This window comes from Neophocaena asiaeorientalis, unplaced genomic scaffold (assembly GCF_003031525.2).
Source record: "Neophocaena asiaeorientalis asiaeorientalis breed wild unplaced genomic scaffold, Neophocaena_asiaeorientalis_V1.1 scaffold427, whole genome shotgun sequence".
In the NCBI taxonomy this organism is placed as follows: domain Eukaryota; kingdom Metazoa; phylum Chordata; class Mammalia; order Artiodactyla; family Phocoenidae; genus Neophocaena; species Neophocaena asiaeorientalis.
In genome coordinates, this window is record NW_020172280.1 from 1,937,134 (window position 1) to 1,962,979 (window position 25,846).

The window sequence follows — 25,846 nt, forward strand, 5'->3', positions numbered from 1 at the left end:
GTCCAGTCCAAAATGTCAATCATGCCGAGGCTGAGAGACTCCGGCCTAGGCCAACATTTAACCAGAATGTGATATATACGTCATTGGTGGTACCCAAAGTGAGTTTAAGACGAGCTTTTTTAAAGTTTTAATGGACACGTACTTATTTTAACGTAAGTTGTAAACACACACTTAACATAAAACCAGTGATTACAAAGATATTGTTGCTTAAGATGAGGCTAAATTAGTATTTGAGTTTTTTTAAGTGTTGACTTAAAAATACGAAGTAAATAATAGCGTAAGTGGACATCGAATATGGCTAAGGAGTGTGGGATGATGCAGGTTAGAAGCCGTTGGTTTGGACAAGGAGTCAGAAAACTTTTTCTGTAAAATAACTGGGTAGTGAATATTTGAGGCTCTGTTGCAACTTCTCAACCATTTTGGTACAAAAGTCACCATGACAATAGGTAAACAGCTGAGTTCTTTTCTCATCCTGACTTTTTTAAACTCAGTGCCCCAGGTATGGCCTGACTGTGGCAGGAAAGGACACTCTAACTTACCCTGGTTAGTAAGATTTAAAATATTTATAAAGTCCCGATACCCGTTTTGTACACATGTTGTGGACAGAGTGTGATGTGTTCCTCGCTTTGCATGTGTACAGTTAGTGGGGTTTGTGTTTAACCAAAGTACACAATCTTACAAGTATCACAGTTCAATGTTTGGATACAGCGTATTGAAACAGAGTGGGTTCAAATCCCAGCTCCTTCCTTTACTACCTGCGCCCTCATGGGCCTATTAATTACCCTCTCACAGCCTCCATTTCCTGCTTAATAAAATGAGGTAGTGACACCTCTCCTGCAGGGTTGTTATAACAATGTGATGAGATGTGGAAGTCTCCAGAACAGTGGGCAACACATTCAGTAAATGTTTACTCTTTTCCTTTTCTACCTTCCACATATTTGATTCTGTTATTCTGTTATTAAGCCATTAATAAACGTGCCAGTCGAGTCAGGGGTACCTATAGCTCTGCAATACACTGAAAATACTCCCTGAAAATTAAAGAATGATCTCTTCATTAATACCCTTTGAGTATGACTCGTCAACCACTTAAAATGCACCTAGATGTCAGTGATTCCAGCCCATCTTTCTTTCAGCAAAAACAAAAAACAATAACTGAGTGTCCACTTAGTGTCAGCCATGGTGTCAGGCACCTGCTACAGACATGAAGAAGATATGGTCCCTGCCCCTGGAGGCATCTACTGCTTGGTTGGGGAGAGGAAGCTAGTAAGCAAACGGATGATCCCAATTTTCACAATTGTGGAATCTCCTGAGAAACTAGGCAAAGTGTTGCCCAAGACAAGTATTGAAAGATAAATAGAAATTAAGCAGGTGAAGGTGAGATCCCTTCACATCCCAGGCCAAGAGAGTGCAGTGCATTGCTGCATGTGAACGAAGGGTGAGTTGTATGGGGACAGAGGTGTGGAGGGGTTGCAAGGCTGGGTAAATAATACAGGTCAGATTATGCAAGGCGTTGCATGTCAGGCTGTGTCTGAATTACTGCTTCCAGGCTAACGGTTCTCCTTCTAGCAGTGACACCTTTTATTTAGAGCAGGTCTTCTAAGTGACAACTCCATTCTAGAAAACCAACGTTGCTAAGACTGTTGGACTGGTGTCCCCCTTCCTGTCCATTACCACCAGCGGTGGAGGCCAGATGTAAGACACGGCTACATTTCAGTTGATTTAGTTCTTTGCTGTGAATAACATAGCTTGTAATGTGGATTTTTTTGAATTTTCCATGTGTGTCACTCTTGAAGCACTGGTTTTGTAGCCGAGGCAGGCATTCAGGATTCTAACAGATGAGATGGCTACATCTGAGCTTCCGAAAGTTGCTTGGATGACAGTCTGGAGGACAGACTGAAGAGGAGAATGTTTGGAAACCACTTGAAGGGCCCTTTCTATCAATAACAAGTGAGGGGCTCCCTTGAGGCCATGCCAGTGGGACACACGTGCACCAGACCTACTAAAAAGATACCACTTACCCAATTTCACCCAAGGAAACTGAGGCTCGGAAAAGTTAATAACCTGCCCGATGTCGTGAGAGAGTCAGTGACGGAACTTGGACTTGGATCTGTGTCTTGACTGCTCATACCGAGGCCCCATCAGAACCTTTCCAGCCTCCTTCCCAGCCAACTCTTCTCTCCCCTTGTGTCTTTGCTTGCTATCCTGTGGTCCTCCAGAGCTACCAGATGTGTGGAATCATCTGGTATTTGTCTTCCTCCTTCTCAGCGTTTTTCCTAACACAGAGTTGGCATATATTTATCAATAGAATATTTACTAAGACGCTTTTGGTGGATTCACCCAGCTTGCTGGAAAACACCTTCTTCGTCCTTATGGAAACTGGACATTCTGTCACATGCTAGACTGGCCGGATCGGCCAGGTGAGGTCTTCAGCTGTTGCTGTGATGCCCCAACCAGGCAGTCGCTGGTCTCTATGACTGGTCCCTATTTTCTAAGGCGGGAAGTCTTATATGTAGGACCTGCCCCAGGGGCTGGGGGATCTGCCTTATAAGCCCCTTCTTCTCAAGGTTTCACACTTCCCGTAGATCATTTCTTTTTTCTTTTAATACATTTGTTTATTTTTATTTTTTTTGTTTTTGGCTGCGTTGGGTTTTCATTGCTGCACGTGGGCTTTCTCTAGTCGCGGCGAGCGGGGCTACTCTTCATTGCGGTGCGCGGGCTTCTCATTGCGGTGGCTTCTCGTTGCGGAGCACGGGCTCTAGGCACGCGGGCTTCAGTAGTTGTGGCACGTGGGCTTCAGTAGTTGTGGCTCGTGGGCTCTAGAGTGCAGGCTCAGTAGTTGTGGCACACGGGCTTCATTGCTCCGTGGCACGTGGGGTCCTCCCAGACCAAGGCTTGAACCGTGGCTCCTGCATTGGCAGGCGGATTCTTAACCACTGTGCCACCAGGGAAGCCCCTCCCGGTAGATCTTTGAGAGAGGAGAAATCGCAGTCTCCTCTTTATCATAGACTACTTGGGAAGCTGAGTTTCTTATCTTTCTTTGCACAGTATTTCTCCTTTCTCTGTCCTCTCAGGCAGTTTGGAGCTGTCCACCTTAAGGAATTCTTGTGCTTTCTAGTTTCCAACTTTTATTTCCTCAAAAGACTTTTCCCACCAGACATGAATAGCTATTGGCTTCTTTTCATTCTTGCGCTTGTCGTATCCCCAGCGCCCTGCCTTCACTGGAGCCAATAATTAAACTAGAAGTGTGGGGGAGGGGCGAAGGCAGGGGTGGGGCAAAACAGGAGCCACGGAATTACAGTTTTGCTTCTTCCACACCAACTTCCCTTAATACCCAGTGTAGAAACCCAAGCGCGGTTGGAGCCCGGTGTCGTCGTCTGATGGAAGGGCCGCCTCGGGAGGCGGTGTAGTCCGTCACCTTTCAGCCAGCTCTTGGATTTGTCACGCGAGACCATCCATTCTGTACTCCACCGTCTTGTTCTCACTGCCATTCCTATTAAACTAGGTGGGAAATGGGCCCCCTAACCTGCTAATGTCTAATTAAGATGCTGCATTTTTATAAACATGTGATTGATTTAATCTTATTCAGTGGTTGAAGTTTTTTTTTTAAGTTGATTTAGTTCATTTCCTTGAACATCGTAGCTCATGATGTGTCAACTAGATTTGCCATTTGTGTCACTGAAGACTTATGAGAAAAATACAAAGAGAAAAACAGCCCTTTGGAAACAATGGAAGGAAGAAAGTGAATTGAATTTAAATTAGACATAGCAATCAAGTGTAATGAGGGACTTCCCTGGTGGCGCAGGGGTTAAGAATCTGCCTGCCAGTACTGGGGACTCGGGTTTGAGCCCTCATCTGGGAAGATCCTGTATGCCACGGAGCAACTAAGCCCGTGCGCCACAACTACTGAGCCCGTGTGCCACAACTACTGAGCCCACGCGCCTAGAGCCCGTGCTCCGCAACAAGAGAAGCCACTGCAGTGAGAAGCCCGCGCACTGCAACGAAGAGTAGCCCCTGCTCACCGCCACTAGAGAAAGCCTGTACACAGCAACAAAGCCCCAAACGCAGCCAGAAATAAATAAATAATTTTTTAAAAAGAAATAAAAAGCTGAGATTTAGGAATTAGACACATTTAAAAAAGAATAAAATGTAAGGAAAGTTTTAAAGGAGACCTAGCATGCATTCGTGTGTCCTTAAGAGTTTTCTTTTGGATAAGATGTTCTAACGTAAAATTATTGCTAGACAGGATAGCCTCACACTCCATTTCTTAACACGTCAAACACTGTTGGATGGTAAAATGCATTCAGTTTCCTATGTTTAGAAATTCCTTAAATGAAAGACATAAATTCCACTTGAAGTTCATCTGAAAAAAAATTATAAAATTGAACTGTGTGTTTCAGGCTCCATTATTCTTGCTGGACTTCATTCAGAGCCGGTCATAAAAGGGATTCTAACTTGCTGTAGGAACCTTGGATAGACTCTAATAAGAAAATAACTAATTTTCTTTATTTTTGATAATACACATTTCCTGATTTTCTTACAATGAACCTCATGTGACTTTTATTAAGGAGCAAATCATTTTTAATTAAAAAATATTTTTTATCTGAGTTGGCTCAACTAAAGAGGTAAAACGAAAAATATGATCATCATTGCTGCTGGGAACATTGACCTGCTGAAAAACCAGACTGGCGCTGCCTGTGTCTGCTGAGGGTCTGACATGGTCCTTGGGAGAGAACTTGGTCTGAGTCGCCCTTGCCCATGTCCACCCCGATGTCATGCGTGGGTCTCCAGCCTGATGGTCCCACCTCTTCTGTTTCTCTGCATCTCCATCCGTGACATTTCAGTCAGCCCCTACCAGTCATGCTGTATAGCTTTGAAAGCTGGAGCTTCATGTATTATCTCTTTCTTTCCTGGGTGTCTCACTTCACCATCAAATTAACCCTTTTACTCCTTTAAGACATGTGGGTTGCAAATGAACCTTCCTTTGACCATTGGGGTTGTTGCTCTTAACCAGAAATAAAAAGAGTTAAATTTATTTTTTAAATTTTTTATTTTTTAAATTGCAGTAAATACACAGGACATGAAATTCACCATCTTCCCCATTCTAAAGTATACAGCTCAGTGACATTCACGTACATTCGCATTACTGTGGTACCGTCACCACCGTCCATCCACAGGGCAGTAGAATTCTCATTTCCTATTCTGTGCTGCTACCACCATCCAGTAACTCAGCTGCCCCGAAACAGTTAGCTGTTAGGTGAGAAGTGAGACTTGAATTGCCCAGTAGACCTTTTTGTCTCTTAGGACATAATGGCTAAGTTTTTAAAAGGTTCTGATGCGTTTAATATGACACGTTAGCCAGAATAAATGTGCTCTTTTCTCTTTAAACAGCTCTGAGCAGCGGGTACCCTGTTCTACTTCTTACCACAGCTCTGGTTTGCACTCGGGTGACAGTGTCACAAAAGCAGGACCTCTGGGCCTTCCAGAAATAAGACAAGTGCCAACTGTTGTGATTGAATGTGATGACAATAAAGAAAATGTGCCTCATGAATCAGACTACGAAGACTCTTCTTGCCTGTACACAAGAGAAGGGGAAGAGGACGAGGACGACGACAGCTCGCTGTATACCAGTGGGTGCCTCCAAACTCTTCGCTGAGGGTGGGAGGGGCGTGGCTGGCGGGAAGAGCTGCCCACCTCTGTGGGTTCTAATCTGAGGCCCGAGGTTACTGTTTCTTCATTAGTAAGATGAAAGGGTAACTGTCCTCTGAACAGCCTCAGAGCTCTAAAAATTACATCGTGCTACCATCTCTTGCCTCTTTTAGATGTCTCTTTTTTCCTTTGATTGCTTTCCTTGGGCTGCAACACCCCATCAATTAAAAAAAAAAAAAAAGAAAGGAGGGGAGGCACCTTAAAATTCAATTCCAGTCTACAAAATATATAAAAATACTAACCATTGTATATGGAACAAATTCATTTTTAAGCATACCTCAACCACTGAACTTAAATTTCAGTGATCAGCTTTTTAATGCGTGAACTTATATGATAGCAGCCTTTTACCGACTGTGGGCCTCACGATATGCTAAGGTTTTATTCTCATCCACATCTTACAACACTCAGGGGCATAAACTACTGCCCCATTTTACAGGTGAGGGGAGAAAATGGAGAGGTAAGGGACTTGCCCAGAGTCTCACGTCTACTAAGTGGCAGTGCTGAGAGTTGAAGCTGCCTGTGTCTCATTCCAAAACCCACGTTCTGAAAGCAGTGGCAAAAGAAGGAAGATAAGTACTTACTATATAAGATCCAAAGGAACCCCCCGAACTTGCTGCTTCCCGGTCTCTTCCTCCTGCCTCACAACTCACCAGGCTTCAGACAGCTCGCTAAACCTGAGTGATGGAAATAGTCCTGGTGTTGAGGAGAGAACCCTGGAGGGGCAGCCGAAGGCCCACATGGTCCGTGAGGGAAGGAGCTGTTGCCCAGCCTCTGCTCACCGTTTCCTGCCCGGAGAATGGAACGCTTTATACCAGGGTTTCTCAACCTTGGCACAAGTGACATCTTGGGCCAGATAATTCTTTGTCATGGCGGCTGCCTTGTGCATTGTAGGGTGTTTGGTAGCATCCCTGGCCTCTACCCACTGGGTGCCGGTAGCACCCTCCCCAGCAAACTCGAGTTTGACGACCAAAAATGTCTCTAGACTTTGCCAAATGTCCCTGGTGGGGGCAGAAATCACTCCTGATTGAGAATCATGGATTTATTCCAGGTGTGAGGAAATCAAAGGAAAAGCAGACCCAGAATATTGCCTGTTTCCATGAGCTTGCCCCCTCTCCCACCCCACACGGACCCCACTTTGCCAACTTTACTTGCCTGTACCCTCCAGCCCCACTGTAGCTGATCTCTTTTGTCTCCCGTGATTCCCCCGCCTATCCTTCACCTCTGAGCGTCCACACACGCAGATGCCCACCGGCCTGCTGCCTGTTGGCCTCACTTATCCTGCACGTGCCGGCCGCGCCTCCTCCGCCCTTTGCATTCTGTTTTGCACTCCGCAGTCTGTCCTTCCCTCCTTTGTGATGTTGCCCACATTGCGGGGGGGGAGTTCCTGGGGGGCAGAGATCCAATCACAGGCTCTCCATGTGCCCCGCACATGCCCAGCATACCGTGAGGTAGAAAGGACATGCTGATTGCAGGAACTGTATGAAAGTCACATACTGTAGCTTTCCTCCTTTGACCGAGGTCTTGACCGCGCTCAGGTGTTGGTCTCTTATATCTGTCTCCCCGCCTCTCACCTTGTGGTCCACGGCTGTCCCTGGGGGGAGCCCGAGCAGGTTGGTGACAGCCTTATTACCTCATGTCTCCCCTCCTGCAGGCTCCCTGGCCATGAAGGTGTGCAGGAAGGACTCCTTAGCCATCAAACTCAGCAACAGGCCCTCCAAGCGAGAGCTGGAAGAGAAGAACATCCTTCCGAGGCAGACGGACGAGGAACGGCTGGAGCTGAGGCAGCAGATCGGCACCAAGCTCACCAGGTAGGAGAGCGCAGCCCCCGGCTCCACGGATTTCCGTGCAAGAATTCAGTCTCCATCCTCAGACCTGTTTTGAGTGTCTCTGAAGAGCTCCCTGCAGAAAAAGTCCGTGGAAAATATTCCATTTCTTCTGCAGGGTTGCTTTTATGGTCCCCTCTTTTTCACTCATCAAAGTCTTAGAAATTTCACTCGACTAAAGGTTCAAGCCGAGGGGAAGATTTCCAGGGAGGATAAGCACGTGTAGAACAATTCCCATCATCCAGCAGAATCGAGGACCTGTATACCTAGGCACTGTGGTTTGCTTAAGCACAAAGCCATTGAATAAGTGGACTTCTCTGCTAGACTGTGCAACCAGAAGACATCAGTGGTGGTAAAGATGCCTCATTACTGAGCTGGGACTCTTCTTGAGTGATTGCCCCTATGAGCAGGTATTACAGACACAGGCAAAGCAGTATGTCATATTAATACGTTAAACACTTACGTGTGTATTTATAACCTAGTGCATCTTTATGTGGTGTTAGCTAACATCTGTGACACACTTATTAGCCAGGCATTCTTCTAAACGTTTCATGTGTGTCCGTTCATTTAATCTTTGAGCTTCCCTATGAAATGGACATTTCTATGCCCATTTCACAGATGAGAACACGAGGGAGAACTTTAGTTACCTGCGTAATGTCAGACAGAATGGCTGTGGAGCTCTCCCTCTTGGCCATATACGATGCTGCCTCTGTAATAATAGTCACCAGGTGAACCTTCACTTTGGCCCAGGCACCATGCTCACTGTTTGGATGCAGTGTGTAGAGGTCTCCCAGGGTTTCCTCCTGACTTTCCCACGTACTGCCCCATAGCCTCGTGTAAGTCACTTATTCTCTTCCCCTGTGTTTTCTGCCTTTATAAGATGGGGAGTTGTAAGAATTAAACAATATAAGTAAAGCACTTACTTACAAAAACAGTCTCTCTAACTTCCTCTAGGGAGCCTGTCCCATGGTGGAAGAGCCTGACTGTTAAGCGCTCTTCCTTCCGTTGAAGTGAAATCTCTGTCCATGCATTTCCCACCCATCGGTCATATTCTTTTCTCTCTGCAGCTACCTCACTCCTCTTAACACACATGCTTTCGGGTACTTGGAGGCAATGGTATTGGCTCCCCCAGTCTCCTTTCCTGCACTGCATATAGCCGCATTCTGTCTCTGGGGTTCAGTGGGTTGGGTGGATATAGTTCTAGGCTGCTTCCTGAACCAGCTTGTTCAGTTTCACACCTGATACAAATAGGGCTCTCCACTGGGGGACTAGAAATAAGAGAAGAAGCAGATCCTTGACCCCAGCCCCTCTTCCCAAAAGTTCATTTCCATTATCCTTTGACTAGGACAGAGGAGCATGGGTATCCTTTATTCTAGTTCTTTCCCTCACTTCCATTTTCCCAGCTTTGTGACAGTATAAGCAGAGCCCCGGGATTGTGGGGAAAATTGAAAACTTCTCTGCAGATGTATGTGAGATGCCAACACATCTAGCTGCCCAAGGTGGCATCTTCTGTGGAGAGAGAGACAAAGGTGGGAGATATGGAAAGCAGATGTGTGCGGCCAGCCACTCTGCTTGTCCACCACAGATCACCATCCACCTGGAGGAAACTGACAAAGTGAAAAAGGCCATTGTCCCAGAACACGCTCCTGAAAAGACACAGCCCAGCTTCTCACGCCTGAATCCATAGCCGCATCCCACCACTATTAGCACGTGGCTATGGCAGTGACACAACCCAGAGGTGGGAAGAGACATAGGCCACCATGCACTGCAAGAAGTTCTCTGCATTTGAAGATTTATCCTTGGAAATCATCCCTTTCCCAACCTTTCCTCTTCTGGCAGCACTTAAATCCTGCTCAGGGTTCATAAAATCCACCGAGCGTTCACCATAGTGATGTCTGTTCCCAACCCTCGTTCACCCTGGTCAGTAGAAGAAGACACACTGACCAGGGAGAGAAAGATGGAGGTAGAGAGGACAGCATGGGGTATATTCCAAGTGTTGAGCTCTGACTCCCTTTCTTCTTTGTTCACTCTTTCAACTAGGGAGTTTATTTCCTTCTGGTATAACCCTTGGCATCTCAGCCAGATTACAGGAACTGGGCCTAAAGGAAAGGACATCAGGGGTGTTGAGCAGGTCAGCAGAGTTGTACAGAGTTTAGCAAATCTGGTGGGGAGGCCTAATCCACGTCTCAAGGTCTTCTTTAGAAAGGAATTTTAAGGACTATTCTCTTTTGAATGAGAACCCAGCTTGGTGCTTCCAGCCACTCCATTTATCCTGAAGCCAGGGGAGAATGAAGGAGAAATCTGAGAACCGGAAGGTGACCATGGTAGAGAGAGAACTAATCTGAGGCCCAGAGCCTTGGCTTCTAGCTCTGGTTCTGAGCTAGAAGCAGAGTAAGCAGATGTTTGCTCGCTCTGGGTCTATATTTCCTAAACTGAGAGGATTAGATCATCTGATCACTTTGTGCAAACTGTGAACTTCATTATCATCAAAAGTAACTAAAAGTATGTAGGAATCTGTCGTAGAGTTTGCATTTCCGAAGCTACAAGGCTGCGGCTGTCTTTGGCTATTTGAGGTAGTAAGATGTACTGGAAATCTCAAGCTCTTTGAAAAGCCTACGGCCAAGTCTGCGGTCCTCATGGAGTGAGCAAGATAGAAAACATAATTTTAGTCTGACGGTTTTAATAGCATAAAAGAATAATGTAGCACTCCGAGGATAATCCCAAATTGGGGGAAGGGAGCAGAAACATCAAGTAAAGTGATGTCAAGTACTAAGGGAGAGTTTCTACCTAAGAATGCAAAAATATTGTTCTTCCAAAAATGTTTTCTCATTGATGCTATTGGGCAGACTCTCCTAAACCTCGGTCATCAAGTCACCTGGATGCTTTGATAGTAAATAACTGTTTCAGCCAACCGCCATTTGAGAAGTGAGGGCTCTGCCCTTGAGACATGAACGTTGTCAGCTGGGTGTGCGTTTCTCTGCTCCTTGTGTATTACAGACTCAGGCCGGTTGCAGAGAACCAAGGGGTCAACACGTCCATCCGCTGGGGTGTCCGAGGGATGAAATAGTAGAACTTCGACTTAAATTTATCTTATGTCATTCTTTTTAAGTCGATTGTGTCTGTGTTACAATGCACATATATATCAATGCAGTAGTATCAGTACTTGTATATAACTTATAAATAGAGAAATGGCATGTGTGGGGATACATGCTTAAAAAATTAAATTGACCGTGTTCTCAAGAAGCTTCGAGCCCACAGGTCTGAGGGTCCCTTCTTAGGGCTGTGTGAGCAGGTCCTTTCCTCTCCAAGGACCTCTCTAGTCAGTGGAAATGTAGAGACCTCAGGGCCATCCCTCACCCCTGCAAAGCCCCCAAATGCAGGATGCTGCTGCTTTCTCTCTGAGTCTCTTCTCTGGGCCCTTCAACCTGAACCCTAGGAGGTGGTCAGCCTGTGTGATCTTAGCTCGCCAGTCCACTTTCAGCTCCCTTCATTTACCAAGCTTTTTACTCCCCAACGATTAATATTCAACCCACAAGACTCCATGTTATTTATTTGAAATACATCTTACTACCCCCTCCTCCCCCCCCCCAAAAAAATCATTATTTAAAAAATTAGACATGAAGACATACTTCTCAGTGTTCATAGTGAGGATGACCTCCTTCTTGATCAGTCAGGGGACAGCTGATATGGCCCTAAGCCACTTACTTTCCAGCTTGGGGCATTGATTGGTTGAAGAAATGACCCCCCCACACACACAACTAAAGGATGGCGCTCAAGACCATTGGGAATGGGGTTTTGAGGGACTAAATAGAAGTCTGATGCCTAAAGGAGTTGTTCTTTTGCTTCTGAAACATCCTTTAGAAAGTGAATCATCCTGTAAGTCACTAAGACTACTTATTTTTTTAAAAAGGAGCTAAGACCCTGAAACGTGATCTGTTCTTGGTTACTCAACAGCCAGTGCGCCTAAGCCTTCTCTTGGGAGCAGCCAGCCTTTCAGACCCAGCTGTCCAGTCCTCTCCAACTGAGGTCCCCTCCCTCAGTCCCCTCCAATACCTTCTGTAAGGTTTGGATCAGACAGGGGGAGAGAAAGCCTGGGAAGGACAATAAAATGGGAGGTGCCTTGCAGTATACATAGGAGTATATAATCTAAGTTAAGCTCAGGAATAAATAAGGATTCGGGCAATCTGCCTCCGTGACATACTTGTTCCCCTAAAGTATCTCTTCACCCTTAAGATATCTGTGTCCTGCTCAGGGGTGAACTGTCATCATCTCTCTTTTTCTTTTTTTAAAATTTATTTCTATTATTTTATTTTTTATACAGCAGGATGTCATCATCTTTTTTGCAATCATGGTTGATCACGATGTTTTCAGCCTCCCTCTGAGCTGGAGCAGGCATAGCCCTGTCTTAAAATGGGAAGCATCCCTACGGGGAAGCTCTTTGGAAACCATGCTGGGTTTTGGAAAGGATGTTTCTCCTTGTGATGTCCTTTTCCTAGACCAGACATAGATGGTGATTCAGGCCACTCACTTATGATTCTTGCCAACAATCAAAGGAGATGCTGACTTAATTTCAGCTGCTGGGAGTATTCGTTTTCTAGGGCTACCATAACAAAGTACCACAAACTGAGTGGCTTCCACAACAAAAATGTGTGGTGTCACAGTTCTGGAGCCTGGAAGTCTGAAATCAAGGTGTCGGCAGGGTTGGTTCCTTCTAAGGGCAGTGAGGGAGAATCTGTTCCAGGCCCCTCCCCTTCCTGGTGGTTCACTGACACTCTTTGCCTTCATCTTCTCCCAGCGTGTGTATCTCTGTGTCCAAATTTCCCCTTTTTATAAGGAAACCAGTCATCTTAGATTAAGGTCCAACCCTCATCCCCTTGTTTTAACTTGATGACCTCTGTAAAGACCCTATCTCCAAATAAGGTCACACTCTGAGATGCTGGGGGTTAGGACTTCGACATTTGTATTTTGGGGGGATACAATTCAGCCCATACCTTTTGGGGAAGCATAAAGTGGGTCTACCTAGAAAAGGAGCCACAAACTCAAATGCACACCTGGGGCCAGGCAGGTATTGAACATAAGGGAAGCGGGCAGGTCTAAGACTGTTAACAGGGAGTGCTGGGAACTGGGGTGAGATGGAAAGTCCATCCTTTATCTAAAGGGGTCACCACTCTTCAGCTTCAGTCCCCTGTTGTTTTGGAGAAATGAAAGACCAGTTTGTCAGATCTTATTTTTTTTTAAATCTGGATTTTTTAAAAATGAAAATTCCGAATTTTTTAAACATTGGACAGACCAAGCAGAATATAATTATGGGTTAAGTTTAGCCCCGGGATCATGTCTCAGCCTGTGCCCCCTGGATATAATCTCTGACCTGGAAACCATAGGTTTTCCTATCTACCGTATAGTCCTAAATTCTGTGGGCATGCACTGTATACTTTGATGGCATGAGATAGAACTCTTCCGTGTGTGATAAATGTCAATGTGAGCGTGTGCCTGTGTCTCTGTAGCAGTTGGGAATTCACATCTTCTAGGGTCCAAGTTAATTTGAATGTGGTTATGTGGATTAATCACTAAAGCAATATACTCTATTCCTAGAAAGAACTTTGACCCAGCTTTCAGGAATTTAGTCAGTTGGTTTTCAGAGTGTTTGTGACTATGGAAAAACACATTAAGTTGAATGAAGAAATTGGTTGAAATAGCTGTCACTGCTTTCTTTTCCTTAATGTGTGTTGAGTCTGGGAGTCAGAAGGATTTAAGGTTAAAGCACTGGTAATTGTTGATAGTTTGAATCTATACATACAGCATGAGATCCACACCAAGCATCATAGGGCAGATGAGATGTAGGACCCGCCTTTGAAAATTACCAAAATTCTCCCTCTTCTTTCCTCCTTGGTATTTATGATGGCCGCCTCTTAAATAGCTGTTGTCTTTGTGGTGGCAGGGGGCTGGGGAATGAGATAGGGGAGGTGGAAAAGTGATGACCTGATCATCCCCATGAAACCTAATGTGTTATTCTCTCTTATTCAGAATTTAATATGCTAGAAAGAAAGAGTATTCTAAATCCGTATTTTATGCTCCTAAGTAGTTCACACTATAGGCAGAATATAAAATAATATGGGGCTTCCCTGGTGGCGCAGTGGTTGAGAGTCCGCCTGCCGATGCGGGGGACATGGGTTCGTGCCCCGGTCCGGGAAGATCCCACATGCCGCGGAGCGGCTGGGGCCGTGAGCCATGGCCGCTGAGCCTGCGCATCCGGAGCCTGTGCTCCGCAGTGGGAGAGGCCACAACAGTGAGAGGCCCGCGTACCGCAAAAAAAAAAAAAAAGAGGGCACTTGTGTCTGCTCATCTTCACATCCGCAAAGCCTGGGAGGGAATGGCTCAGGTCAGTGGGCTTTTTCTGTGGATTCTGAACCCTCCCATAAAGAAAACTGAAATTAAGTACCAGTCACCAAGCTGAACTGAGTGATCAGAACAAGCTAAATCAGGGTGAAATGTGATGAGAACGGAGTTATTGAATCCTGCAGCATTTGCATAACAGACATGTGGAATCTTCGAGCAGCTCAGTGGCTTTCAGATCATTTGACATCTCCCATTAACTCACTGGGCAAAATAGAAAATCCTCTCTTAAAAGTCCTCCAGAAAGGCTGACATCTTCCGAAAGGTGCTGAGTTGAGTTGAGGCTACAGCGTGACCTGACTGATAGAAAGTTAAGGGCAGCTACACATCTGTTTCTGTTTGTTTGTCTGTTATTACTGATTGCCATTCTTTTTTTTTTGAATTTTATTTATTTATTTTTTATACAGCAGGTTCTTATCAGTTATCTGTTTTCTACATATTAGTGTATACATGTCAATCCCAGTCTCCCAATTCACCCCACCACCACCCACCCACCCCCTCACCCCCCGCTTTCCCTCAAGAAATGTCTATTTAGGTCTTCTGCCCATTTTTTGATTGGGTTGTTTGTTGTTTTAATATTGAGCTGCATGAGCTGTTTATATATTTTGGAGATTAATCCTTTGTCCGTTGATTCGTTTGCAAAGACTTTCTCCCGTTCGGAGGTAGAATGAGATGCTAATTAATTTGTTTGTGGTCATCATTTCACAATATAGACATTTATGAAAACACCACATCATACACCTTAAATATATACAATTTTCATTTGGCAAAAACAACAATAAATAAAAGGCCTTTCACATTGGCTGAAGGAAGAAGGTAGCCAGTTGGCAGTTGCTGTGCAGAGTCATGGTTCATCTGAAGGGAGCAGATCATGGGGAAAGTTTGTGAGGGCCTGTACTGGGGCCGACATCACTACATGCCCATGAGCTGTGTCAGTGAATGGACTGCTCCTGAGGGCCAGGAGATCAAAATAATCTCCATTAGAGAAAAATGAGGCCCAGAATAAACATTGCTCACGTTTAAAGAAAAAACTAGCTTAAGTACAACTGGGAGATCTCAGAAAGGAACAGTGCACCTTGAGCTGAATAAGTTTGTTTTCTGTGCGTTTAAGGTTGACTTTTCAGGGAAACAAGTTACTGAAGGAGACCATGGAACCTCAACAGATGGATGGTGCACAACACTGTATGAGGTATCATTTAAAAGGTAGCTGGAGGGCTTCCCTGGTGGCGCAGTGGGGGAGAGTCCGCCTGCCGATGCCGGGGACACGGGTTCGTGTCCCGGTCCGGGAAGATCCCACATGCCGCAGAGCGGCTGGGCCCGTGAGCCATGGCCGTTGAGCCTGCGCGTCCGGAGCCTGTGCTCCGCAACGGGAGAGGCCACAACAGTGAGAGGCCCGCGTACCACAAAAAAAAAAAAAAGGAAGCTGGAGGGAACTCCCTGGCGGTCCAGTGGTTAGGGCTCAGTGCTTCCATTGCAGGGGGCATGGGTTCGATCCCTGGCTGGGGAGCTCTGATCCCACAAGCCCTGCAATGTGGCCAGAAAAAAAAAAAAAAAAGTAGCTGGATAATCATCTTTCAAAGAGATTAGTCAAGGTTACCCATTGCTCTCTGTTTTAGCCTGGGAAAGAGATGCTGATGGCAGGTTCTGTGGGGAAAGTGTGGGTCCTTCTGGGCTACATTCTTTTATTGGTGGGAATGTATTTTAGACTGTTTCTCTTTCCATTTTTTTTTCCTTTCAATGTTCCTGGAAGAATGGGGATGGGACAGGGCTCTGGATAACTTAATCACTGAATAATCTAAACATTTATGTGTTAATAGGAACAACTTCAACTTGAGTTGTCAGACCATTTTTCTTGTAATATAGTTTTTTTCTTTCCTACAATCTTTTGATCCCTCTATAAACTAAAACAGTCATAAGGATGTGTCATTGCTATCATACTTTTATTCATGAAAGGAGCTCTCAAAGCCATTTGTGAATCTACTGGGAGGCAATGAATAAACAGTGAGTTAAATCACCTTATGAAGCACCAAACTTTGGTTGAAAGATGCTTCTGTCACATGGAAGAGTACTTCAAAATCTGGTCTAGTGCTTTCAGATTAGCTTATTTGGAGTTTTTTTTTTTTTTCCACAGTGAGCTTTGTATCTATATCACAAGGAGTCTATTTGTGAGTTTCTTTACCTCCTTCACAATTGCATCTCCTGAATGACTGCCTCTAGCACCCTTAATTTTACAGTTAAAGAAACTGAGGCCAAAAGAAATTAAGCTGCTAGCTAAGTTTATACAGTTATCTGGCTACACTGGGATCTGAAACCAAGACCTCTGACCCCAGCCAGTGCTAAAAATTAATATCCCCCAGAAAGGGGAGAGATGTATTCCCTTCTCACTGGAAGAAACAGGCCAGTTATTTGTTAGAAAGTATGACAAGTCATAGATCTCAGTTGATTTTCTCAATTCATGGCTGAAAGAGAGAGAAATGACTCAAAGGTTTTGAATTAAATCTTTAAGAAACATTTTCAGAAGTCAAAAAGCCCATGAATAAGGAATCTGTGAATTCTCTCATAGGTAGTTTCTTTCATGGGCACTGTTTCCTCCTCAATCCCACATAGCTAAAAGAACATTTAAATTAAGTGCCCAAGTGAGAGACATTTCCCCATCTTAATAGTTAATCACAGCTGAGAAAATCTCGTTAATAATTTTTGAAGACTGATCAGGTACTTTTGAAGATTCTGTATCTGATGCCTTAGTTTGGAGTTGGCCTGTTCTAGTGATTCTGTCATTCCGATGATAAGTGAAGCTCTAATCCGTTATACTTAGGAAGATTTCTTTGTTCTTTGTTTCAACGGTGGAGTTGGCATTTCTCGTCTCCAGGATAATTTCCATGGTATGTAGAGTACTTTCTCCCTCATCCACCAACTTTGGCTGCAGGTTTGATTGAAGGTGATTTTTCGACAGCTCTCCTTAGAGCTTGCACGCAGTCCTGAATATTTAAATAGCAGAACTGGATTATAGCCGAGACATTTGCACAACAGTTGTTTTTCATAGGTCCCCTCACATCTTTGTTGACTGGCAAAAAAAAAAAACAACCCTAACTCTCATGCAAAATGCTAATAAGAGTCATTCATTTTATTTATCTTCATTATATTCATTTCACTCTTCTTGGTTTAGAATGCAAAGATTTTTAGAATAGCCTTGAAAATTGCATATATGCTAACTAAACTGTGATTTTTTTTTGACAGAATATAAACAAGGGAAGTCATCCAAAGATACAAACCCTGGAAAATCGCTTTTCCCTCTGATTCCGAAGGCAGTTCCTTTGAAATATAAGTGAATACGCTTCTATTTTAGGAAGTGTGATCATGAAAATTTTATGTTCTGTGCCCAGTGAACCATTAAAACAATAGTTCTTCAAAACGGGCAGCCTTATTAGTGCCTTGGAAAAAAACAGCAGGCAGACAGATAAATACTCGGTACTGACAGGTGATCAGTGTGTTGAAAAGAGCTTTACCTACGGTCAATCCAAGCCTCCTTTGGACTCATGTTGTGTTGCTCGTCTGCATATTGTAACTTATCAAGCTCCCCCTTGAAAGATGCTGAGAGAGGTCATTACCTCTTCCTGTGAGTTAAAACGAGAGCTGCCCTCCCCAAATTTGATTGAACCAATGAGTCTGCCACCTGCACATTCCACCCCAAGCCCACCCCAAGCCCATGTCCCATCCACGGGAAGCCTTCAGCACACCCTCCCTGAGTGACCTGGTACTTCCTTTAGATTTGCGGAAGCTGAGTGAGGCTGAGCGGGTACCTCCTGCCTGGAGCCTGCTGTGTCCACGCAGCACGTCCTCGGAGCATTTCTCCATCTCATTTCTCTCGCGCGTTACCCTCTCTCCTCACGGTCTTTAACCACACTTAGCCATTTGGGGCCACAGCCTATGAAATCTGATTCTCACCCCACAGTCAACAGCAGCACCTGGATAATACTCAGGCGTTTCCCACGAAGGAGCTGTAATTTCATACAACTTTGTCCAGGCAGAAATAAAATAAGATTATTCATTAAAAAAAAAAAAGCATATATATAATGTCAGGTTTAGCCTACCTAAGAAAGTAGCTTAAATTTGTCCTGCATTTACATTGTGTGTTACATGGTATGTTTCCTAATTGATTAATAATAGAATGCTGATGTATGCACACACACACACACACACACACACACACACACACACACACACGAGAGAAAAGGATATGGCCTACTGTCCACCACGCTGGGAGCTAAGGATCCTATGTTAGATATGTGCTATGAATTCATGGTCTCTTTTTGGGAACATACTTGAGGGGATACAGTCTCTTCTTACAAGCTACCTGTCTCCCAATCCATTGTATAGATAAGGCCAAGAAATCAGTAAAAGCGTTTATATTTGTTTCCTGTATAGTCAAGGTAAAGTCGGTTGAAGCAGCCGTATCACGCTCCATTTTTACATTCTTTTTCTTCTTTGCCATATTATAGATCCTTTCCTAGACAAATAGACCCATTCCATTATTAGAACTCCATTTTTCCTGATTCTTTTAGAATTAACAAACAGATTTTCAAAAAATGCAAAAGTGCAAATCCAAACTGGTTAGACATTCCTAAAATCCACCATGCTGCTGGGGGAGAAAGATGTATGTGTGTGTGTGTGTGTGTGTGTGTATATAGACACACATACATACATATATATGTGTGTATATATACATATATATGATGTCTGTTACATCACATATATGTATTTTATGGAACATTATCATGGTTAAGCACTTCTAATTTAATGAGAATACCTATATTCTTTACCACTCTTTTGTTCTACAGGACTAATGGTTTTAAGATGAAGCTTTATGTTAAAATTGTGGCATCATAGATGAGGAAACAGTATGGAAATGAGACTTTTAACAAAGGAGAATTATAGAAAACCTTGCAAAGTCAGATGATCAAAATCCCCTCTACTGGAGCATCTGGGACTCTTTGGGGTTTTTTTGTGTTTACATCTCCAGGTTTCTAAACAGCATGAAATCTCATCTGAACTGGAGTTGTGATTTGTTCCAGAAATAGGAGCTCAGAAGAGGCCCTGAGAGGCAGCTGTAGGAAAATAGCTGTAGTCCTGTTGAATGAAGAGGGGAGAAGGGGCTGGGTATGCTTGACGGCTGTCTCCCAGCCTCTGTCTCACATAAGACCCTTCAGCCTCTTCTTGGGAGGTGCTGATGGCCTCAAGATGACAGATTGGCCTTTGGGGGGAACAGGAAAAGAGCGTGAGCTGCACAGACCCTGTAGGTCCTGGAGTCGCCCAGGTGTCATAGTCAGAGCAGGCACAAGAGGAGGCATCAGGGGACCTACTTCCAACTCTCCATCCCTTGCCTTGCTTTGGAAAGTAGTCAAGCGTTTTATACATTGTTTATTGACGCCCAACAAAGCAAGGCATTGGGGAAATCTGGAACCACAGTATTTTGTGGATGAATAAGTATATATTCTTATGACATTTCTGTATTGTCTAGACTGCACAAGTCATCCTAACCATGATACTGTCCAGGACAGTCACTCAACAGTGAAACCTGGAGTTTCCTCTTTTCATTTGAATCACATTTTGTCCTTGTTCCAGAGATCTGTTCATCAGAAGCAATATTCTTTAAAGAAGTAAGGACAAGAAGTACAGGGGTACCTGGGGGAAGGCTCAAGTTAAGAAAAGAATATCCAGATGCCGGTGCCCTTGTTCTCACACTTGAATATGCATGCAGATCTCCTGAAGATCCATATGTCGTCATGTCCTGTGTTTAAACAACACAGCCTGCTGGGTTCCACCCAAACGTTCCTAATTCAGTAGGTCTGGCGCCCAGGAATTTGCCACAGTTAAGGAGTTCCCAGCTACTGCTGAAAAATGACCTAGGAAGCTTTAAAAAGTATATTAACAGTGCTTTACCCTCAGATATTCTGATTTAATTGGTCCAGAGCGTGGCCCAGCCATTGGTCTTTTTTAAGGTAATATAGGTTATTCTAATGTGCTACAAGGTTGAGAACCACTGACTCAGAAACGGCAGAGATCAGGAGAACAGACAAAACGCTATAGGAAGAGGACCAAGGATGAGCTTGAAGTTGACAACTTGAGGATATTTTTTGTTCCCACTTGACCAGTGAGGTGTGTGGTGCTTAGGGGCTGTACTGATGCACTTGTTTTGCCTCACTCTTAATCTTTTTTTTTTTTTTTTTTTTTTTGTGGTACACGGGCCTCTCACTGTTGTGGCCTCTCCCGTTGCGGAGCACAGGCTCCAGACGCGCAGGCTCAGCGGCCATGGCTCACGGGCCCAGCCGCTCCGCGGCATGTGGGATCTTCCCGGACCGGGGCACGAACCCGCGTCCCCTGCATCGGCAGGCGGACTCTCAACCACTGCGCCACCAGGGAAGCCCCGCTGTTTGTTTTTTTTTAGTTTGATGCTATGCAACACACATAGTTCCATTGTTTTCCCCAAACTGATTTCATCTCAACACGACCAGCATTATTCCAATGTTTTTTCTGATTTTATTCCTTACAATATTTTATCTTTGCCACGGGGCTTCACGCTGGGGCCACAGCCTCCAGTGAATAAAGCCAAAACCATTTCCCTCTTAAGAGTAACCTGTTGAGCTAGTTGAGGTGAGAGACCTTTTTTCAAGTTACCAGAAATAATATTTCATGCTTTATACTTAACTTTAAAGGGGACTTTCACATCTTCTTCTCATGCAGTTCTCTCAGATTGTTGTTATGGCTGTTTGTCATTTGGCGAAACGCGGGTGCAGGGAGAGAGGCCACAACAGTGAGAGGCCCGCGTAACGCAAAAACAAAAAAACAAACAAACAAAAGGAACCAAGCAGATGGCTGCTTCACCTGGTGAAGATGGCAGGCTGCCCCGGGCGTGCCCCTGAAATTCTGATGACTGAAGCTAGAGCTTTATCCGTTTGCTTCGTGAACTTGGCTCTGTTCAAAGACAAATCCCTCAAGGAAAGGTAATATTGTAAACTAATGTAAGTCATCTTTATTACAGTCCAACTTGAAAGAATAAGTAAAAGCCATCAGTTGGGAACACCCTTTTTCTTCCAGTACCAAACATACAAACCTCCATACAGCGCACTTTCTCCTGCAGCCTCCTGTCACGGTGAAGGGCTGTCCCTCCTCCAGTTGAAAGAGAAGGTCTTCTCTGCCCCTAAAACCCCAACCCCTCCTGCCTTCTCAGGACTCCTGCACTGTCCACGGAGCCTCCGCCCTCATTATATATTTAGCTTCTCACCGGCACCACCACCACTTAATCTGGGTTCTTTCTGTTAAACATGTCAGTCTCCTCCCATTAAAAAACTATAAACCTCACCTGAGCCTCCTTCACCTCCAACTCTCTGGTCCCTTCAAAACCAGGTTTCACAGAGGAGTCCTTCATACTTGTTGTGTCCATTTTCTCACCTCTGTTCTCAACCCACTCCAGCCTGGCATCTGTCCCCACCACCCCCTGAAAGAGTTCTAGGCGAGCTCGCTAAGAACGTCCCCGGTGCTAAACCCAGTGGGCAGTCTTTCCAGGCCTCATCTGCCCACTTCATTGGCCGCACACATCTACCTCTGCCTCCAGGATGCCATGTTCTAATTTTCATCCTGTCTCCGTGCCCTGCCCCTCCTCTAACTCCCTGGCAGGTGTGTCTTCCTTAGTCTGAGAATTAAATATTGGAATTTTGTAAGGCTCCATCCTAAGCCCTCTCCTCTTCTCCTCTGTGCTCTCTCTGTATCCCTGACTTCAAATATTATCTATTTGCAAACTAGCCACAGATTTCTATCACTGGCCTAGCCATCTCCTCTCCACGGAGCTCTGTATATCCAGCTGCCTACTGGATGCATCCACTTTGACGTTGCACAATCACTCTGACTCAACAGATCTAAACTCAGACTCGTGGGTCCCTTCCACCCTCCCCCCAAATGCCCCGGTTCCCTTCCAGTGTTTCCTGCCTTCTGGGTGAGTAGCATATAACCATCCGTCCAGCTGCGTAAGTTATGGAACCTAAGAGATATCCAGTATACCTCCTCCTTCCCCCTCTGTCCGTAGACGCTGTGTCTCCATGGTCTGTCAGCTGGACTCCCTGAGAACTTGCACATCGACCATCATAGCCTAGCCCAGGTGTCCGTCATCCTCTACCAGGTGTGCAGTAGCCTCCGAGGCTCCTATTCAAACTGCCTCTCGTGTCTCCCAACCCATTCTCTGTACAACGGACAATGTGACCTGTTGTAAACCTGAAATGTTCGTTTGTCCCTCCCCTCTCCTACCCTTAAATGTAAACTCTTCAGCGGCTTCACATTGCCCCTTGGGAGATCAGACTCCTTAACATAGCCTCCGTGGGCACATGGCCTGGCTCCTGGCTTGTTTCCCACCATCCTTCTTCCCCTTGCTTTGTCCATTCCAGCAACCTGGCTTCCTCCATCCTCCAGATCTGAACACAGACACAGTATCACTTCCTCTGGGCAGCCTGACCTCCTAATTTTGTCAGGTCCCAGTATCACTGCCCCAGATGCCTCACCATGGAACCTCTTACTAGAGTTTTATACTTCTTTCTATGACTGTGATTTTTTTTGGTAATTTTTAAACTTTTTATTGAAACATAGTTGAAATAGATAATCACCAAGGACTTACCGTATAGCACAGGGAACTCTACTCAATGCTCTGTAATAACCTATATGGGAAAAGAATCTGAGAAAGAATAGATATGTGTATATGGATAACTGAACCACTTTGCTGTACCAACTAACATTGAAACTAACACAGCATTGTAAATCACCTATACTCCAATATAAACTAAAACATTTAAAAATGAAATATAGTTGAATTACAATATTGTGTTAGTTTCAGGTACACAGCAAAATGATTCCGTTATATACATGTATATTCTTTTTTTAGATCCTTTCCCATTGTAGGTTATTACAAGATGTTGGGTATAGTTCCCTGTGCTGTACCGTAGGCCCCTGTTGGTTATCTGTTTTCTGTATAGTACTGTGCATATCTTAATCCCAAACTCCTAACTTATCCCCCGTCACTGTGATTAATGACTGCCTCTCCCCGCCCCTTCCAGTCTCTTAAGTTCCAGAAGGGCAGGACCTTGATCTGTTTCTGCTCATCACTGGACCCCGATGCCCAGCACAGAGCTGGCACTCAATAATTTGTGAAACGAATGAATGAATTTACATTTGAATGTGGCTAAGTATATAGCATCTGTTTTAAGAACCGGTCTTGACAGGAATGACATAGAAAGAGTGATGATGTAATTCCAAGAACCTGAGAAGGGAAGGGTCCAGGAGACAGAACCCTGACAAAAACACGATCCCCTTCACAATTTTGCCTAGCGCCCAGCCCCCCTCGCACACATCTGCTGATCTGTTTTTGGCTGACCCTCTTGGTAGCCAAGCTGAGACACTGAGAGAGTCTGTAACGTCTTCTAAACTGCCGTGAGAGTCTAAATCATGTCCAAGTTGCTGGCCGTTTTGAGGGTATTCTGTTGTAGTCTAGCTCCTGAAAAGTATGGCTCCAGTTTTAACCTGCAAATTTTCATCACTAACGTGCACCTCTAGGCTTCGAGTTCCTAAGAGCTATCAGTGCTCAGTCCTCAGTGAGGTTCTTAGTCAGCGTTGGGTAGATTGGTGGATGAAAGAAGGAAAACAAAAGTCAGGATTCTTATGACTTGATGATCTTATCCAGGGGTCTCAAACTCAGGTCCAGGAATGATTGGAAAGGAAGAAAGCAGGACAGGTATTATCTGAGCGAGAGTTGGGGACTGGGCTAACTAGAACAAACATGCCCTCTCTAAAGGCATTCGGGGGGAAAAAACTGTAACCTCTGAGCAAGGAGAAGAACTTGCAGAGTTAAATGCAACCCACCGGACATCAGTTTGCAATTTCTGACTCGTAGGGTATTATGGTTGTGGTAGACAGAATATCTCCCCCTCCCAAAGACACCCATGACCTAATCCCCAAACCTAGGAGCCTATAACCTTTCATAGCAAAAGAGACTTTGAGGCTGTGGTTAAGAATCTTGAGTTGAACAGATTATCCTGGATTATCTGGGTGGGTCCAGTGTTATCACAAGAACGGTTGCAGTCAGTCTGAGATTGGAAAATACGACGCTGTGGGCTTGGAAGAGGCACAGGGAAGGCAGGGCACTTCTGGAAGCTGAAGAAGGCAAGTGAATAGATTCTTCCCTTCCTCCAGAAGGGGTGCAGCTCTGTTGACTCCTTGGTTTTAGCTCACAGACACGCATTCCAAACTTCCGACCTCCAGAACTGTAACATAATAAATTTGTGTCGTTTTAAATCACTATATCTGTGGTACTTTGTTACAGCAGCAATAGGGAACTAATACACTGGTTAAGCGTGTGGAGACTGTAGAGCCCGGGTGCCTGGGTTTAAGTCTTGGCTCTGCCCTGTGCTAGTTCTGTGACCCGGGGCAAGGTATGCAACTTCCTGTGCCTCCCTTTTCCCCTTTGTGCAGTGGAGATGCTGACAGTACTACCTCAAGGGGCTGACCTGAAGATTAAATGAATTAATATACGTGCAGTTCTCAGAACCACGCCTGTACTTCTTAGGCATTAAATCAGCATTAGCTTATTCAATTACTCCTGTTATTTGCAGAGAAAAGAACATAGGGCTGAGCGGGTCCAATACCTTGTCCAGGTGGGTTCAGGGCAGAGCCAGGAGTGGAACCCAGGTCCCCTAACTCCTGAGCTGTTTAGCACTTTGTCATTAAGCCACAATATCACTTTCCTACCGAATCTCATTTTCAAAGTCAAAACAACTAGTTATGATACGTGTCCTTCGGGAGGGCTTAGCTACATTTTATATCTGTGATTAGCCTGGATGTTCTCAGACCCTTTCAAGAGAAGTGAAACGTAAATAGAAGGCCTCATTTGAAATCATGTGTGTTTAATGATAAGGCTGCCTAGTTAATAGCAGAATTTTCTCTGGTTAGATTTCAGTCACTCATTGTTTTGTCCCCTTCAAACATGTCGCATAAGAAAAACAAAAACAGAAAAAGGCCAGAATAGAACCAGGCAACGCGTCTGGTCGTGGGACCCATGGGCTGCTTAGCACAAGCCAGTGAGGGCGACTTCTGCAGACACTTCAGGGCATAAGATTCCAAAACACTGCCCCCCCGTCCCCCTTCTGAGATGCAAGCTCCACCTTGAATCTGGAGGGCTTCTTCAAAACATACGGCCCCCAAACCCAAGCTTCATGTAAAAACATGGGTTTTACTAAATGGTCCCAGAAAGGTGGCTGTGCATCCCTACCAAAGAAACCAGTTTTCTCAGGGAAAATAAATTGAAAGGTGAGGCAGAGCCTCTAAGGAACTCATTCTAAGTGGAGTCAGGAGTTGCATTCCAGACCTATGACACCAGCTTGCCCAGCTGTGTAATCTCAAGTTTCTTCCTACAGTCTGAGAATGCTGTTTTAGAAAGGACAGGAGGACTGCGGAGCCCAAATTTGGAACCTCCAGCGTTGTGAATTTCCAGATACCCAGAGGGCCCTTATCAGTGTGGATAAGTAATCCCTTCATGGGCTGTTTTGAGAAGAAAATGAAGAATAGACGTGAAAATGTTCTTACAGACTTAAAAGCACTGTGGAATACCATTTCCAGCAGTTTCCAGGGCGCTGTGGGGTTTGCAGACAGCTATCTGATCAAAACTCCTTTCTCTGGCATGGAGGCCCATTCCCTGTCTACAGCCTAAGTGGTGATGATACTGGGGAATCACAGAATCAGCTGTCAGTGAGCACTGGGTTTAAAATAGTTACACTTGGCGACTCCGTGGACTTCTTATCTTCACCCTGGGTCTCCAGAGTCCATGGTGTAAACATCTTGCCAACAGTACACGCTAGTTGCCACTGTTTGGGGAGGGACTGTAGCCTCTG

General features: G+C 44.9%; 1 protein-coding gene across 1 annotated transcript in view; it reads left to right on the forward strand.

Annotated features, from left to right (window-relative positions):
• The window catches only part of PHACTR1 (phosphatase and actin regulator 1), a 195,351-nt gene that overhangs the window by 150,460 nt on the left and 19,045 nt on the right, over positions 1 to 25,846 (forward strand). The window contains exons 6-7 of the mRNA XM_024763691.1: positions 5,389 to 5,627; positions 7,358 to 7,514. Coding sequence (XP_024619459.1) covers positions 5,389 to 5,627; positions 7,358 to 7,514 — 396 coding nt within the window. The remainder of the gene's footprint in view (positions 1 to 5,388; positions 5,628 to 7,357; positions 7,515 to 25,846) is intronic.